Source organism: Oncorhynchus tshawytscha, linkage group LG01 (genome assembly GCF_018296145.1).
Source record: "Oncorhynchus tshawytscha isolate Ot180627B linkage group LG01, Otsh_v2.0, whole genome shotgun sequence".
NCBI classification, from domain to species: Eukaryota; Metazoa; Chordata; class Actinopteri; order Salmoniformes; family Salmonidae; genus Oncorhynchus; species Oncorhynchus tshawytscha.
Genome location: NC_056429.1, coordinates 5,358,478 through 5,373,282, shown reverse-complemented (window position 1 = coordinate 5,373,282; position 14,805 = coordinate 5,358,478). Strand labels below are relative to the sequence as shown.

Sequence of the window (14,805 nt, the reverse complement as noted above, 5' to 3'; positions counted from 1 at the left end):
CCTAGTCCACACAGAAAGGTTCCTAGTCCACACAGAAAGGTTCCTAGTCCACACAGAAAGGTTCCTAGTCCACACAGAAAGGTTCCTAGTCCACACAGAAAGGTTCCTAGTCCACACAGAAAGGTTCCTAGTCCACACAGAAAGGTTCCTAGTCCACACAGAAAGGTTCCTAGTCCACACAGAAAGGTTCCTAGTCCACACAGAAAGGTTCCTAGTCCACACAGAAAGGTTCCTAGTCCACACAGAAAGGTTCCTAGTCCACACAGAAAGGTTCCTAGTCCACACAGAAAGGTTCCTAGTCCACGCAGAAAGGTTCCTAGTCCACACAGAAAGGTTCCTAGTCCACACAGAAAGGTTCCTAGTCCACACAGAAAGGTTCCTAGTCCACACAGAAAGGTTCCTAGTCCACACAGAAAGGTTCCTAGTCCACACAGAAAGGTTCCTAGTCCACACAGAAAGGTTCCTAGTCCACACAGAAAGGTTCCTAGTCCACACAGAAAGGTTCCTAGTCCACACAGAAAGGTTCCTAGTCCACACAGAAAGGTTCCTAGTCCACACAGAAAGGTTCCTAGTCCACACAGAAAGGTTCCTAGTCCACACAGAAAGGTTCCTAGTCCACACAGAAAGGTTTCTAGTCCACACAGAAAGGTTCCTAGTCCACACAGAAAGGTTCCTAGTCCACACAGAAAGGTTTCTAGTCCACACAGAAAGGTTTCTAGTCCACACAGAAAGGTTTCTAGTCTACACAGAAAGGTTTCTAGTCTACACAGCTATACTTGTACACAGAGAGAACGAGCTCGGGAATTGAAGTTCATCAGATATGATCATCAGCTGTGTAGATGTGTTAGTGCTGACGTTACCTCTCATGGTCATGCTATTTACTGCCAGACGGTGTGAGACCATGACCATAGGAGTTGGCTATTCAGAACAAACAGATACCCATCAGCTATCAGGCTGCAGTACACACTCAAAGTGACACTTTTTGGTGTACTATTGTATAGTAACATTACACAGCATCACATCTATGTCAATGTATTGTACAGTTCAGTAGTGTTTCTTATCCTGTTGCTGAGGACACAAATGGGTGTACATCCTTTTGTTTATACGAACACATCTGATTTCACTAATCAAAGACATTGATGATGAGTTGATTAGTGGAATCGTCTGTGTAGTGCTAGGGGGGGGAGGATCTACAATGTGCATCCATTTGGGACGAAGAAACACAGGTATGATATTCGTCTGTGTAGCGTCCCCAGGACGAAGAAGGTATGACGTAACATTAGAGAAGAGAGAGGACCCACTTGGTGATTTGTATGAACCCACAGGAGGCAGCAGCGTGGAGGGGAGTCCACCCCTCGTTGTCCCCCCGGTTCACATCACTCCCACTCTCCACCAGGAACTGGACCATCTCTGCATTCTCATCTATACACGCCTGGAGAAGACAGGAGACATGATCAAACTGAATCAGACTGGACAGGAGACATGATCAACTCTGAATCGGACAGGACAGGATACACATTATCAAACACTGAATCAGACTGGACAGGTGACATGATCAAACTCTGAATCAGACTGGACAGGAGACACATGATCAAACTCTGAATCAGACTGGACAGGAGACATGATCAAACTGAATCAGACTGGACAGGAGACACGATTAACTCTGAATCAGACAGGACGGGAGACACATGATCAAACTCTGAATCAGACTGGACACACACGATCAAATGCTGAATCAGACTGGACAGGAGACATGATCAAACTCTGAATCGGACAGGAGACATGATCAAACTCTGAATCAGACTGGACAGGAGACATGATCAAACTCTGAATCAGACTGGACAGGAGACATGATCAACTCTGAATCAGACTGGACAGGAGACACATGATCAAACTCTGAATCAGACAGGACAGGAGACACATGATCAAACTCCGAATCAGACAGGACAGGAGACATGATCAAACTCTGAATCAGACTGCACAGGAGACATGATCAAACACTGAATCAGACTGGACAGGAGACACATGATCAAAAGCTGAATCTTGACACATTGATTAAAACACTTTTTCTCATCCTAGAGATTGGCCATAGATATGAGGTTCCAATGTCTAAGTGGGTTAGTGGGTTGAAGCAGGGTGTTAGAAACACCAGGGTTGTTGGTTCAACTCCAAGATGAATAAATACAGTCACTATCAATGTTTGCATTTGTGTCTCTTTGGATTAAAATAAGCAGCTAATTAGCATATTTCTTCTTCTGGACTTAGTATGGACTATATGAGGCAGTAGCCTGACTGTGTAGGGCAGTAGTATGACTACTGTGGACTATGTAGGGCAGTGGTCTGACTATGTAGGGCAGTGGTCTGGCTATGTAGGGCAGTGGTCTGACTATGTAGGGCAGTAGTCTGACTACCGTGGACTACATAGGGCAGTGGTCTGATTATGTAGGAAAGTAGTCTGACTATATAGAGCAGTAGTCTGACTATATAGGGCAGTAGTCTGACTATATAGGGCAGTAGTCTGACTATATAGGGCAGTAGTCTGACTATATAGGGCAGTAGTCTGACTACCGTGGACTACATAGGGCAGTGGTCTCACAATGTAGGAAAGTAGTCTGACTATATAGGGCAGTAGTCTGACTACTGTGGACTATGTAGGGCAGTAGTCTTCCTACCGGGGACTACGTAGGGCAGTAGTCTGCCTACAGGGGACTACATTGGGCAGTGGTCTGACTATGTAGGGCAGTGGTCTGGCTATGTAGGGCAGTGGTCTGACTATGTAGGGCAGTAGTCTGACTACCGTGGACTACATAGGGCAGTGGTCTGACAATGTAGGAAAGTAGTCTGACTATATAGAGCAGTAGTCTGACTATATAGGGCAGTAGTCTGACTACCGTGTACTACATAGGGCAGTGGTCTCACAATGTAGGAAAGTAGTCTGACTATATAGGGCAGTAGTCTGACTACTGTGGACTATGTAGGGCAGTAGTCTTCCTACCGGGGACTACGTAGGGCGGTAGTCTGCCTACAGGGGACTACGTAGGGCAGTGGTCTGACTATGTAGGGCAGTAGTCTGACTATGTAGGGCAGTGGTCTGACTATGTAGGGCAGTAGTCTGACTACCGTGGACTACATAGGGCAGTGGTCTGACAATGTAGGAAAGTAGTCTGACTATATAGGGCAGTAGTCTGACTATATAGGGCAGTAGTCTGACTATATAGGGCAGTAGTCTGACTACTGTGGACTATGTAGGGCAGTAGTCTGCCTATCGGGGACTACGTAGGGCAGTAGTCTGCCTACAGGGGACTACATAGGGCAGTGGTCTGACTATGTAGGGCAGTACTCTGCCTACTGTGGACTATGTAGGGCAGTAGTCTGACTACTGTGGACTATATAGGCCAGTAGTCTGACTATATAGGGCAGTAGTCTGACTACTGTGGACTATGTAGGGCAGTAGTCTGCCAACTGTGGACTATGTAAGGCAGTAGTCTGCCTAACGTGGACTATGTAAGGCAGTAGTCTGCCTAACGTGGACTATGTAGGGCAGTAGTCTGCCTACTGTGGACTATGTAGGGCAGTAGTCTGCCTACTGTGGACTATGTAGGGCAGTAGTCTGACCACTGTGGACTACATAGGGCAGTGGTCTGACTATGCAGGGCAGTAGTCTGACTATGTAGGGCTGTAGTCTGACTATGTAGGGCAGTATTCTGACTACTGTGGACTATGTCGGGCAGTAGTGTGACTATATAGGGCAGTAGTCTGACTACTGTGGACTATGTAAGGCAGTAGTCTGACTACTGTGGACTATGTAGGGCAGTAGTCTGACTACTGTGGACTACATAGGGCAGTGGTCTGACTATGCAGGGCAGTAGTCTGACTATGTAGGGCTGTAGTCTGACTATGTAGGGCAGTATTCTGACTACTGTGGACTATGTCGGGCAGTAGTGTGACTATATAGGGCAGTAGTCTGACTACTGTGGACTATGTAAGGCAGTAGTCTGACTACTGTGGACTATGTAGGGCAGTAGTCTGACTACTGTGGACTATGTAGGGCAGTAGTCTGCCTACCGGGGACTACGTAGGGCGGTAGTCTGCCTACCGGGGACTACGTAGGGCAGTAGTCTGACTACTGTGGACTACATAGGGCAGTGGTCTGACTATATAAGGCAGTAGTCTGACTACTGTGGACTATGTCGGGCAGTAGTCTGCCAACTGTGGACTATGTAGGGCAGTAGTCTGACTAATGTGGACTATGTAGGGCAGTACTCTGCCTACTGTGGACTATGTAGGGCAGTAGTCTGACTACTGTGGACTATATAGGCCAGTAGTCTGACTATATAGGGCAGTAGTCTGACTACTGTGGACTATGTAGGGCAGTAGTCTGCCAACTGTGGACTATGTAGGGCAGTAGTCTGACTAATGTGGACTATGTAGGGCAGTATTCTGCCTACTGTGGACTACATAGGGCAGTAGTCAGACTATGTAGGGCAGTAGTCAAACTATGTAGGGCAGTAGTCAAACTATGTAGGGCAGTAGTAATACTACGTAGGGCAGTAGTCTGACTACTGTGGACTATATAGGGCAGTAGTGTGACTATATAGGGCAGTAGTCTGACTACTGTGGACTACGTAGGGCAGTGTTCTGACTATGTAGGGCAGTAGTCTGACTATATAGGGCAGTAGTCTGCATACTGTGGAGTATGTAGGGCTGGAGTCAGACTATGTAGGGCTGCTCTGACTACTATGGACAATGTAGGGCAGAATTCTGACTATGTAAGGTAGTAGTGTGCCTACTGTGGAGTATGTAGGGCAGTAGTCTGACAATGTAGTGGAGTATTCTGACTATGTAGGGCAGTGGTCTGACTATGTAGGGCAGTAGTCTGCCTACTGTGGACTATATAGGGCAGTAGTCTGACTATGTAGGGCAGTAGTCTGACTATGTAGGGCAGTGGTCTGACTATGTAGCGCAGTAGTCTGACTACTGTGGAGTATGTAGGGCAGTAGTCTGACAACTGTGGACTACATAGGGCAGTAGTCTGACTACGTAGGGCTGTAGTCTGCATACAGGGGACTACATAGGGCAGTGGTCTGACTATGTAGGGCAGTAGTCTGACTATGTAGGGCAGTGGTCTGACTACCGTGGACTACATAGGGCAGTGGTCTGACAATGTAGGAAAGTAGTCTGACTATATAGGGCAGTAGTCTGACTATATAGGGCAGTAGTCTGACTATATAGGGCAGTAGTCTGACTATATAGGGCAGTAGTCTGACTATATAGGGCAGTAGTCTGACTTTATAGGGCAGTAGTCTGACTATATAGGGCAGTAGTCTGACTACTGTGGACTATGTAGGGCAGTAGTCTGACTATGTAGGGCAGTGGTCTGACTATGTAGGGCAGTAGTCTGACTACTGTGGACTACATAGGGCAGTGGTCTGACAATGTAGGAAAGTAGTCTGACTATATAGGGCAGTAGTCTGACTATATAGGGCAGTAGTCTGACTATATAGGGCAGTAGTCTGACTATATAGGGCAGTAGTCTGACTATATAGGGCAGTAGTCTGACTACTGTGGACTATGTAGGGCAGTAGTCTGCCTACCGGGGACTACGTAGGGCAGTAGTCTGTCTACAGGGGACTACATAGGGCAGTGGTCTGACTATGTAGGGCAGTACTCTGCCTACTGTGGACTATGTAGGGCAGTAGTCTGACTACTGTGGACTATATAGGCCAGTAGTCTGACTATATAGGGCAGTAGTCTGACTACTGTGGACTATGTCGGGCAGTAGTCTGACTACTGTGGACTATGTAGGGCAGTAGTCTGCCAACTGTGGACTATGTAAGGCAGTAGTCTGCCTAACGTGGACTATGTAAGGCAGTAGTCTGCCTAACGTGGACTATGTAGGGCAGTAGTCTGCCTACTGTGGACTATGTAGGGCAGTAGTCTGACCACTGTGGACTACATAGGGCAGTGGTCTGACTATGCAGGGCAGTAGTCTGACTATGTAGGGCTGTAGTCTGACTATGTAGGGCAGTATTCTGACTACTGTGGACTATGTCGGGCAGTAGTGTGACTATGTAAGGCAGTAGTCTGACTACTGTGGACTATGTAAGGCAGTAGTATGACTACTGTGGACTATGTAGGGCAGTAGTCTGACTACTGTGGACTATATAGGGCAGTAGTCTGCCTATGTAGGGCAGTAGTCTGACTATGTAAGGCAGTAGTCTGACTATGTAAGGCAGTAGTCTGCCTATGTAAGGCAGTAGTCTGCCTATGTAGGGCAGTAGTCTGACTATGTAAGGCAGTAGTCTGCCTATGTAAGGCAGTAGTCTGCCTATGTAAGGCAGTAGTCTGACTATGTAAGGCAGTAGTCTGACTATGTAGGGCAGTAGTCTGACTATGTAGGGCAGTAGTCTGACTATGTAGGGCAGTAGTCTGCCTATGTAGGGCAGTAGTCTGACTATGTAGGGCAGTAGTCTGCCTATGTAAGGCAGTAGTCTGCCTATGTAGGGCAGTAGTCTGACTATGTAGGGCAGTAGTCTGCCTATGTAAGGCAGTAGTCTGCATATGTAAGGCAGTAGTCTGCCTATGTAAGGCAGTAGTCTGACTATGTAAGGCAGTAGTCTGACTATGTAGGGCAGTAGTCTGACTATGTAGGGCAGTAGTCTGCCTATGTAGGGCAGTAGTCTGCCTATGTAAGGCAGTAGTCTGACTATGTAGGGCAGTAGTCTGCCTATGTAGGGCAGTAGTCTGCCTATGTAGGGCGGTAGTCTGACTATGTAGGGCGGTAATCTGATTCCTTGGCAGACATGAGTAAGTGTTTCTGTTTTATTTCCAGCTATCCAGGAGTGTGTCCACTTGATTAGCGGCACCCCCGGATAGCTGACTTTGGGTAGGTAGCTCAAAAAAAAAAAGACTGTTAAAAAAACTGTTTGTCTGTGTGTAGAAGGTACTGGGTAGACAGAGCTATTCTGTTTGTCTGTGGGTAGAAGGCACTAGGTAGACAGAGCTATTCTGTTTGTCTGTGGGTAGAAGGCACTAGGTAGACAGAGCTATTCTGTTTGTCTGTGGGTAGAAGGCACTAGGTAGACAGAGCTATTCTGTTTGTCTGTGGGTAGAGGGCACTAGGTAGACAGAGCTATTCTGTTTGTCTGTGGGTAGAAGGCACTAGGTAGACAGAGCCATTCTGTTTGTCTGTGGGTAGAAGGCACTAGGTAGACAGAGTTATTCTGTTTGTCTGTGGGTAGAAGCACTAGGTAGAGAGAGCTATTCTGTTTGTCTGTGGGTAGAAGGCACTAGGTAGACAGAGCTATTCTGTTTGTCTGTGGGTAGAAGGCACTAGGTAGACAGAGCTATTCTGTTTGTCTGTGGGTAGAAGGCACTAGGTAGACAGAGCTATTCTGTTTGTCTGTGGGTAGAAGGCACTAGGTAGACAGAGCTATTCTGTTTGTCTGTGGGTAGAAGGCACTAGGTAGACAGAGCTATTCTGTTTGTCTGTGGGTAGAAGGCACTAGGTAGACAGAGCTATTCTGTTTGTCTGTGGGTAGAAGGCACTAGGTAGACAGAGCTATTCTGTTTGTCTGTGGGTAGAAGGCACTAGGTAGACAGAGCTATTCTGTTTGTCTGTGGGTAGAAGGCACTAGGTAGACAGAGCTATTCTGTTTGTCTGTGGGTAGAAGGCACTAGGTAGACAGAGCTATTCTGTTTGTCTGTGGGTCGAAGGCACTAGGTAGACAGAGCTATTCTGTTTGTCTGTGGGTAGAAGGCACTGAAAGACAGCTGTTACAAAAGGTTCATAACAGAGGAGAAGCCTGATTGCTGCCTTGTCCATTTGTTTGTTGTTGATTTGTTGACCGAAACAGTCCTATGTCCAAGTACTTATCTAATAAAGCTAACGGGTGCTGTTGTTGTTGAGACCTGATCGCACTGTATCATGGGTAAAAACAACCCTTATCTCTCCTGTATAGATAGACTGGGGGCAGAAGAACTAGCATGAATTAGGGCCTAGCTGCGACACAACCACAATCTCTCTTGTCAATGATGTGATAGCAGTGTAATGTAGAACCTCCAGATCTCACACTAAAACTAAACCATTAACTCCCAACCTCACACTAAACACCTAAACCATTAACTCTCAACCTTACACTAAACTAAACCATTAACTCCCAACCTCACACTAAACTAAACCATTAACTCCCAACCTCACATTAAATACCTAAACCATTAACTCTCAACCTCACACTAAACTAAACCATTAACTCTCAACCTCACACTAAACTAAACCATTCACTCTCAACCTCACACTAAACCATTCACTCTCAACCTCACACCAAACTAAACCATTAACTCCCAACTCCCAACCTCACACGAAACTAAACCATTAACTCTCAACCTCACACTAAACCATTAACCCTCAACCTCACACTAAACGACAGACAGACATCACACTAAATGACAGACAGACATCACACTAAATGACAGACAGACATCACACTAAACTACAGACAGACATCACACTAAACTACAGACAGACATCACACTAAACTACAGACAGACATCACACTAAACTACAGACAGACATCACACTAAACTACAGACAGACATCACACTAAACTACAGACAGACATCACACTAAACTACAGACAGACATCACACTCCAGTTGAAACCACTCCAGCTTCTGGACATCCCCGGTCTGCTCGGTCATCAGACTGGGTAGGCCAACCGTCCGTAAGCCATTCATAAGAGGCTTTCTTTTTAAAAATCAACCAATTACAAAGCTATTTAGGTCCCCTCCCACGTTGACGAAGTGAGATAATTGGTTGACTGGAACAATAGTGTCAACCTATATAGCTACATCCACTGGAGGACTCCCTCAGGACTGGGGTGGTTCTCTGGGGTGGTTCTCTGCTGGCTGAACTAGACTAGAGCCTCGTAAAACCCAGTACTCATTTTCTGCAGAGAGAGAGAGAGAGAGGAGGGGGCAGAGGGGAGAGAGAGAGGGAGAGAGAGAGAGAGAGAGAGGGACCCACTACTTAACTACAGGCTAGTAGTCTACTCCCATCCCAGCTAGCTGAATGAACAGAGGACACTTCTTTTCCTCCTTGTTGTGAATGTGGTGCTACAGAGAGAGTTTTCTACCCGTGGGTCAGTGGTTCCTTCATTGGGTCATCAAGTGACTCATTCGTTGTGGAAATGGCCTTTTGACAACAGCAGTTAGAACGAGCAGTTAGACCGAGAATGTTTTCCATTTCTTCATCTGAAATCCCCAAAGTCCCCACCGTGGGGAAAGGAGGAACAGACAGACAGAGAGAGAGAGAGGAGGGGGCAGAGGGGAGAGAGAGAGAGAGAGAGGGGGCAGAGGGGTGAGCGAGAGAGAGGGGGGCAGAGGGGGAGCGAGAGAGAGAGAGAGGAGGGGGCAGAGGGGAGAGAGAGAGAAAGAGAGAGGAGGGTGCAGAGGGGTGAGCGAGAGTGAGAGAGGAGGGGTCAGAGGGGAGAGTGAGAGAGGAGGGGTCAGAGGGGAGAGTGAGAGAGGAGGGGTCAGAGGGGAGAGAGAGAGAGGAGGGGTCAGAGGGGAGAGGGAGAGAGGAGGGGTCAGAGGGGAGAGGGAGAGAGGAGGGGTCAGAGGGGAGAGGGAGAGAGGAGGGGTCAGAGGGGAGAGAGAGAGAGAGGAGGGGTCAGAGGGGAGAGAGAGAGAGGAGGGGTCAGAGGGGAGAGAGAGAGAGGAGGGGTCAGAGGGGAGAGAGAGAGAGGAGGGGTCAGAGGGGAGAGAGAGGGAGGAGGGGTCAGAGGGGAGAGAGAGGGAGGAGGGGTCAGAGGGGAGAGAGAGGGAGGAGGGGTCAGAGGGGAGAGAGAGAGAGGAGGGGTCAGAGGGGAGAGAGAGAGAGGAGGGGTCAGAAGGGAGAGAGAGAGGAGGGGTCAGAGGGGAGGAGAACGAGGGATAACACAGAGTGGGGAGGAGATCGAAGGAGAAGACTGAGAGGGGAGGAGAGCGAAGGAGAAGACAGAGAGGGGAGGAGAGCGAAGGAGAAGACAGAGAGGGGAGGAGAGCGAGGGAGAAGACAGAGAGGGGAGGAGAGCGAGGGAGAAGACAGAGAGGGGAGGAGAGCGAGGGAGAAGACAGAGAGGGGAGGAGAGCGAGGGAGAAGACAGAGAGGGGAGGAGAGCGAGGGAGAAGACAGAGAGGGGAGGAGAGCGAGGGAGAAGACAGAGAGGGGAGGAGAGCGAGGGAGAAGACAGAGAGGGGAGGAGAGCGAGGGAGAAGACAGAGAGGGGAGGAGAGCGAGGGAGAAGACAGAGAGGGGAGGAGAGCGAGGGAGAAGACAGAGAGGGGAGGAGAGCGAGGGAGAAGACAGAGAGGGGAGGAGAGCGAGGGAGAAGACAGAGAGGGGAGGAGAGCGAGGGAGAAGACAGAGGGGAGGAGAGAGAGGGGGAAGGAGAGCAAGGGAGATGACAGAGAGGGGAGGAGAGCGAGGGAGATGACAGAGAGGGGAGGAGAGCGAGGGAGATGACAGAGAGGGGAGGAGAGCGAGGGAGATGACAGAGAGGGGAGGAGAGCGAGGGAGAAGACAGAGAGGGGAGGAGAGCGAAGGAGAAGACAGAGAGGGGAGGAGAGCGAAGGAGAAGACAGAGAGGGGAGGAGAGCGAGGGAGAAGACAGAGAGGGGAGGAGAGCGAGGGAGAAGACAGAGAGGGGAGGAGAGCGAAGGAGAAGACAGAGAGAGGGAGGAGAGCGAAGGAGAAGACAGAGAGAGGGAGGAGAACGAGGGAGATGACAGAGAGGCCTTGGATGGAAGGGATGGAAAGTTTAGAGTGTGGGCCTGTTTAATATCGGTTGCCAGGCAACTAGTGAGCAACAGGGTAGAAAAGGATGAACAGCAGGGGAATGACCACACTAGGTGACAGCGGCCCCCGACCAACATATAGTCTACTTCCAAAATGGCACCCTGCTCCCCATATAAGGCCCATAAGACTCTGGTGAGTAGTGTCCTATATAGGGGTCCATTTGGGATGCAGAAGCCTAGAGAGCAGAGCACTTCAACGTGTGCTGTTGTGAAAGCCAGGTTAATCTACTATAACTGATTATGATCATAATGATTGTGTCACCGAAGAGGGAACACACATAGCCTAGTTCAACTGCAGTGACAATACACATAGCCCACTGCATTGACAATACACATAGCACAGTCTACTGCAGTGACAATACACATAGCCTACTGCAGTGACAATACACATAGCCTACTGCAGTGACAATACACATAGCCTAGCCTACTGCAGTGACAATACACATAGCCTAGTCTACTGCAGTGACAATACACATAGCCTAGCCTACTGCAGTGACAATACACATAGTACAGTCTACTGCAGTGACAATACACATAGCCTACTGCAGTGACAATACACATAGCCTACTGCAGTGACAATACACATAGCCTAGCCTACTGCAGTGACAATACACATAGCCTAGTCTACTGCAGTGACAATACACATAGCCTAGTCTACTGCAGTGACAATACACATAGCCTACGGCAGTGACAATACACATAGCACAGTCTACTGCAGTGACAATACACATAGCCTACTGCAGTGACAATACACATAGCCTAGCCTACTGCAGTGACAATACACATAGTACAGTCTACTGCAGTGACAATACACATAGCCTACTGCAGTGACAATACACATAGCCTACTGCAGTGACAATACACATAGTACAGTCTACTGCAGTGACAATACACATAGCCTACTGCAGTGACAATACACACAGTACAGTCTACTGCAATGACAATACACATAGCCTACTGCAGTAACAATACACATAGCCTAGCCTACTGCAGTGACAATACACATAGCCTAGTCTACTGCAGTGACAATACACATAGCCTAGCCTACTGCAGTGACAATACATATAGCCTAGTTCACTGCAGTGGCAATACACATAGCACAGTCTACTGCAGTGACAATACACATAGCCTAGCCTACTGCAGTGGCAATACACATAGCCTAGCCTACTGCAGTGGCAATACACATAGCCTAGCCTACTGCAGTGGCAATACACATAGCCTAGTTCACTGCAGTGGCAATACACATAGCACAGTCTACTGCAGTGACAATACACATAGCCTAGCCTACTGCAGTGGCAATACACATAGCCTAGCCTACTGCAGTGGCAATACACATAGCCTAGCCTACTGCAGTGGCAATACACATAGCCTAGCCTACTGCAGTGACAATACACATAGCCTAGCCTACTGCAGTGACAATACACATAGCCTATTGCAGTGACAATGTTAGAGTAAGTTAAGAGATAAACAATGGCTCAAGGTTCTCATCATAAGGTGGTATAATGAGCTTTATAACATACAGGCCTGTTTAGTTGTCTTCATGTATATTCATTAGCCCCAGCACAGAGGAGGTGTGTGACCTCAAAACCTATTTCAAGCTGGTTTCCGGCGAATCAAACACGACTGTAAGCCATCGTTCTGAAAGGTTGGAGCCTCTATGTAAGGAGACAGCTATGTGTTTATGTATAAAAGCAGAAGAAATACTGTACGTGTGGATCGGTCCAGTCACAGTCTGACAGAGATGGAGTCCAGACTAGTGGGGGTGGTGGTAGTCGGCACCCCCCCCAAGCAAGGTGGTTGGGAGGGTCATTACATGGTGAAACATGGAGGGGGTGTGTGTGTGTGGGGGGGCCTAAATGGTGAATCGTCCTACTTTCTTCATTTATAACATAATTTTAATCTGAAACAGAGCCTATGACATTTTCTACACATAGAACCAATTACATACATCCTCTCTACTGAGGGGGTTGTCGGACATCCTCTCTGCTGAGGGGGTTGTCGGACATCCTCTCTGCTGAGGGGTTGTCGGACATCCTCTCTGCTGAGGGGTTGTCGGACATCCTCTCTGCTGAGGGGGTTGTCGGACATCCTCTCTGCTGAGGGGTTGTCGGACATCCTCTCTACTGAGGGGTTGTCGGACATCCTCTCTACTGAGGGGGTTGTCGGACATCCTCTCTACTGAGGGGGTTGTCGGACATCCTCTCTACTGAGGGGGTTGTCGGACATCCTCTCTACTGAGGGGGTTGTCGGACATCCTCTCTACTGAGGGGTTGTCGGACATCCTCTCTACTGAGGGGGTTGTCGGACATCCTCTCTACTGAGGGGGTTGTCGGACATCCTCTCTACTGAGGGGGTTGTCGTATGCCTTTTGTAGTAAACAATCACAAAGACAATTAAACAACACATTAATTGTATCTGTTGAACATTCAAATTCTGTTCACATTCAAATAATCTTTAGGCATTTAAAAAGAATCATGTTAATCTGAAATAAACACTACAAATGATTAGGTTATCATCAGACCAATTAGGCAGCATACAGTGTGTATGTTCACGCACAAAGAAATCTAAGTCTACAAAGACCCAATCACAGACTTCATCTGAAAGATCGAATTAAATTATTGTCAACATCCTGAAGGTCACAAATCTTGTGTTGATGTGAATATGAAAATAGTTGATTAACAGTAGGACTATATTTTTTAAAAATATTTTCTGATTTGGAAAACTCTTGATTAGATTAAATGTTTTAATTGTTCTTCTACAAGCGACACTCTTTTCCGTTTGTTTTTTTTGTCGAGTTCAGCCGAGTGAAAAACACGAACTTGAACGCAACAGTTTCAAAAGGACCCAACCTACTTATATTACACATAGCGGAATGATTACCATCACAATGGCCCCAACATCACGACTGGAAAGTTATGTGTGGTTTCATAAACATATTCAAATCGCCGACTTGTCTTAGATTGGGAGAGATACAAGTTGTTTTGACAGTGTTTTCTGCCTACCAGTCGATGATCGCTCAAATGGTTACCGTAACTAATTTAACATTTTTGTTTCGCCGAAGGCTACAACACAGATCGCTACATTGTTTCCACCCTGCCATTCCACTACTCAAACAAGCCGTAACAATGTAGCGAATTCATACCCGCGGGTCAAGCTGAAGTAGCTAGTTGAGTACCTGATGAAGCGCGGTCAGTCCGTCTATATTGGCGTGGTTGATGTCAGCGCCCTGTCGTAGGAGCACCGCTACCTCCTCTCTGTCCCCGGCCGAACAGGCTGCCATAAACACGGCTCCCTGAGCGAACCGAACCCGGGCCCTCCGCGTCCCGGTTCCCGTCGACCCGTCCCGCGTCCCCGGTCCGGTCTGATCGGTTTCCGAGCCTAGCCATCGCTGTAACTGATCCTGCCGTCGCTGTTTTGCAGCTTCGGATCGGGAACGATCAGTCGCCGCCATCTTCCTCGGTCTCTCCCGGGTAGATTCAGTACATGTTGCCGGCGGAGACAAAGTAGAGCTGCATTAGGGATGTCCTTTCCGAGAGACTGCGCCCCCTGGCGGTAACAACTCATACGACAGTCGAACTTTGGAAGGACAGGACAGGGCATTCTCCCAAGAGTGTGTCAGGCCGGGCCAATGCTGATTTGAGTAGGCTACTGTAAAAAAAAGCAGGCATGCTGATGACGCATTGTAGGACTCCCACGCAGGCAACAACGTCTTGGATATAAGCTGTAGGGCCCTAGGCAAAACCATGCAAAAAAAACGACTTTACTTATACACCAAAGTGTAGCCCAAGTGCTGTAATTTGTCAACAGCCCTTGGGGATCTCTATTTGGAAATGGTTCAATTGAGTGTCCATGGAAAGTTGACCTTTTGTTTCTATGACAAACATACAGTATATGATAACACACACTATCAATACATGGTATGGTATCATGATCAATACACACATAGGCATATTATGATATTATCAGAAAA

General features: G+C 47.9%; 1 protein-coding gene across 8 annotated transcripts in view; it reads right to left on the bottom strand.

The window, feature by feature from the left end:
* The window catches only part of LOC112238870 (protein phosphatase 1 regulatory subunit 12A), a 52,704-nt gene extending 38,326 nt beyond the window's left edge, over positions 1-14,378 (bottom strand). For 4 of the 8 annotated variants that reach the window (XM_042321118.1, XM_042321333.1, XM_042321294.1 and 1 more), the window contains exons 1-2: positions 14,011-14,376; positions 1,302-1,432 (exon numbers count right to left, since the gene is read on the bottom strand). In XM_042321118.1, coding sequence (XP_042177052.1) covers positions 1,302-1,432; positions 14,011-14,286 — 407 coding nt within the window. In that variant the 5' untranslated portion in view covers positions 14,287-14,376. Of the gene's footprint in view, positions 1-1,301; positions 1,433-14,010 lie in introns of all 8 variants that reach the window. The other 4 variants (XM_042321244.1, XM_042321156.1, XM_042321194.1 and 1 more) reach the window with 2 other exon arrangements.
* Positions 14,379-14,805: the final 427 nt, after the last annotated feature.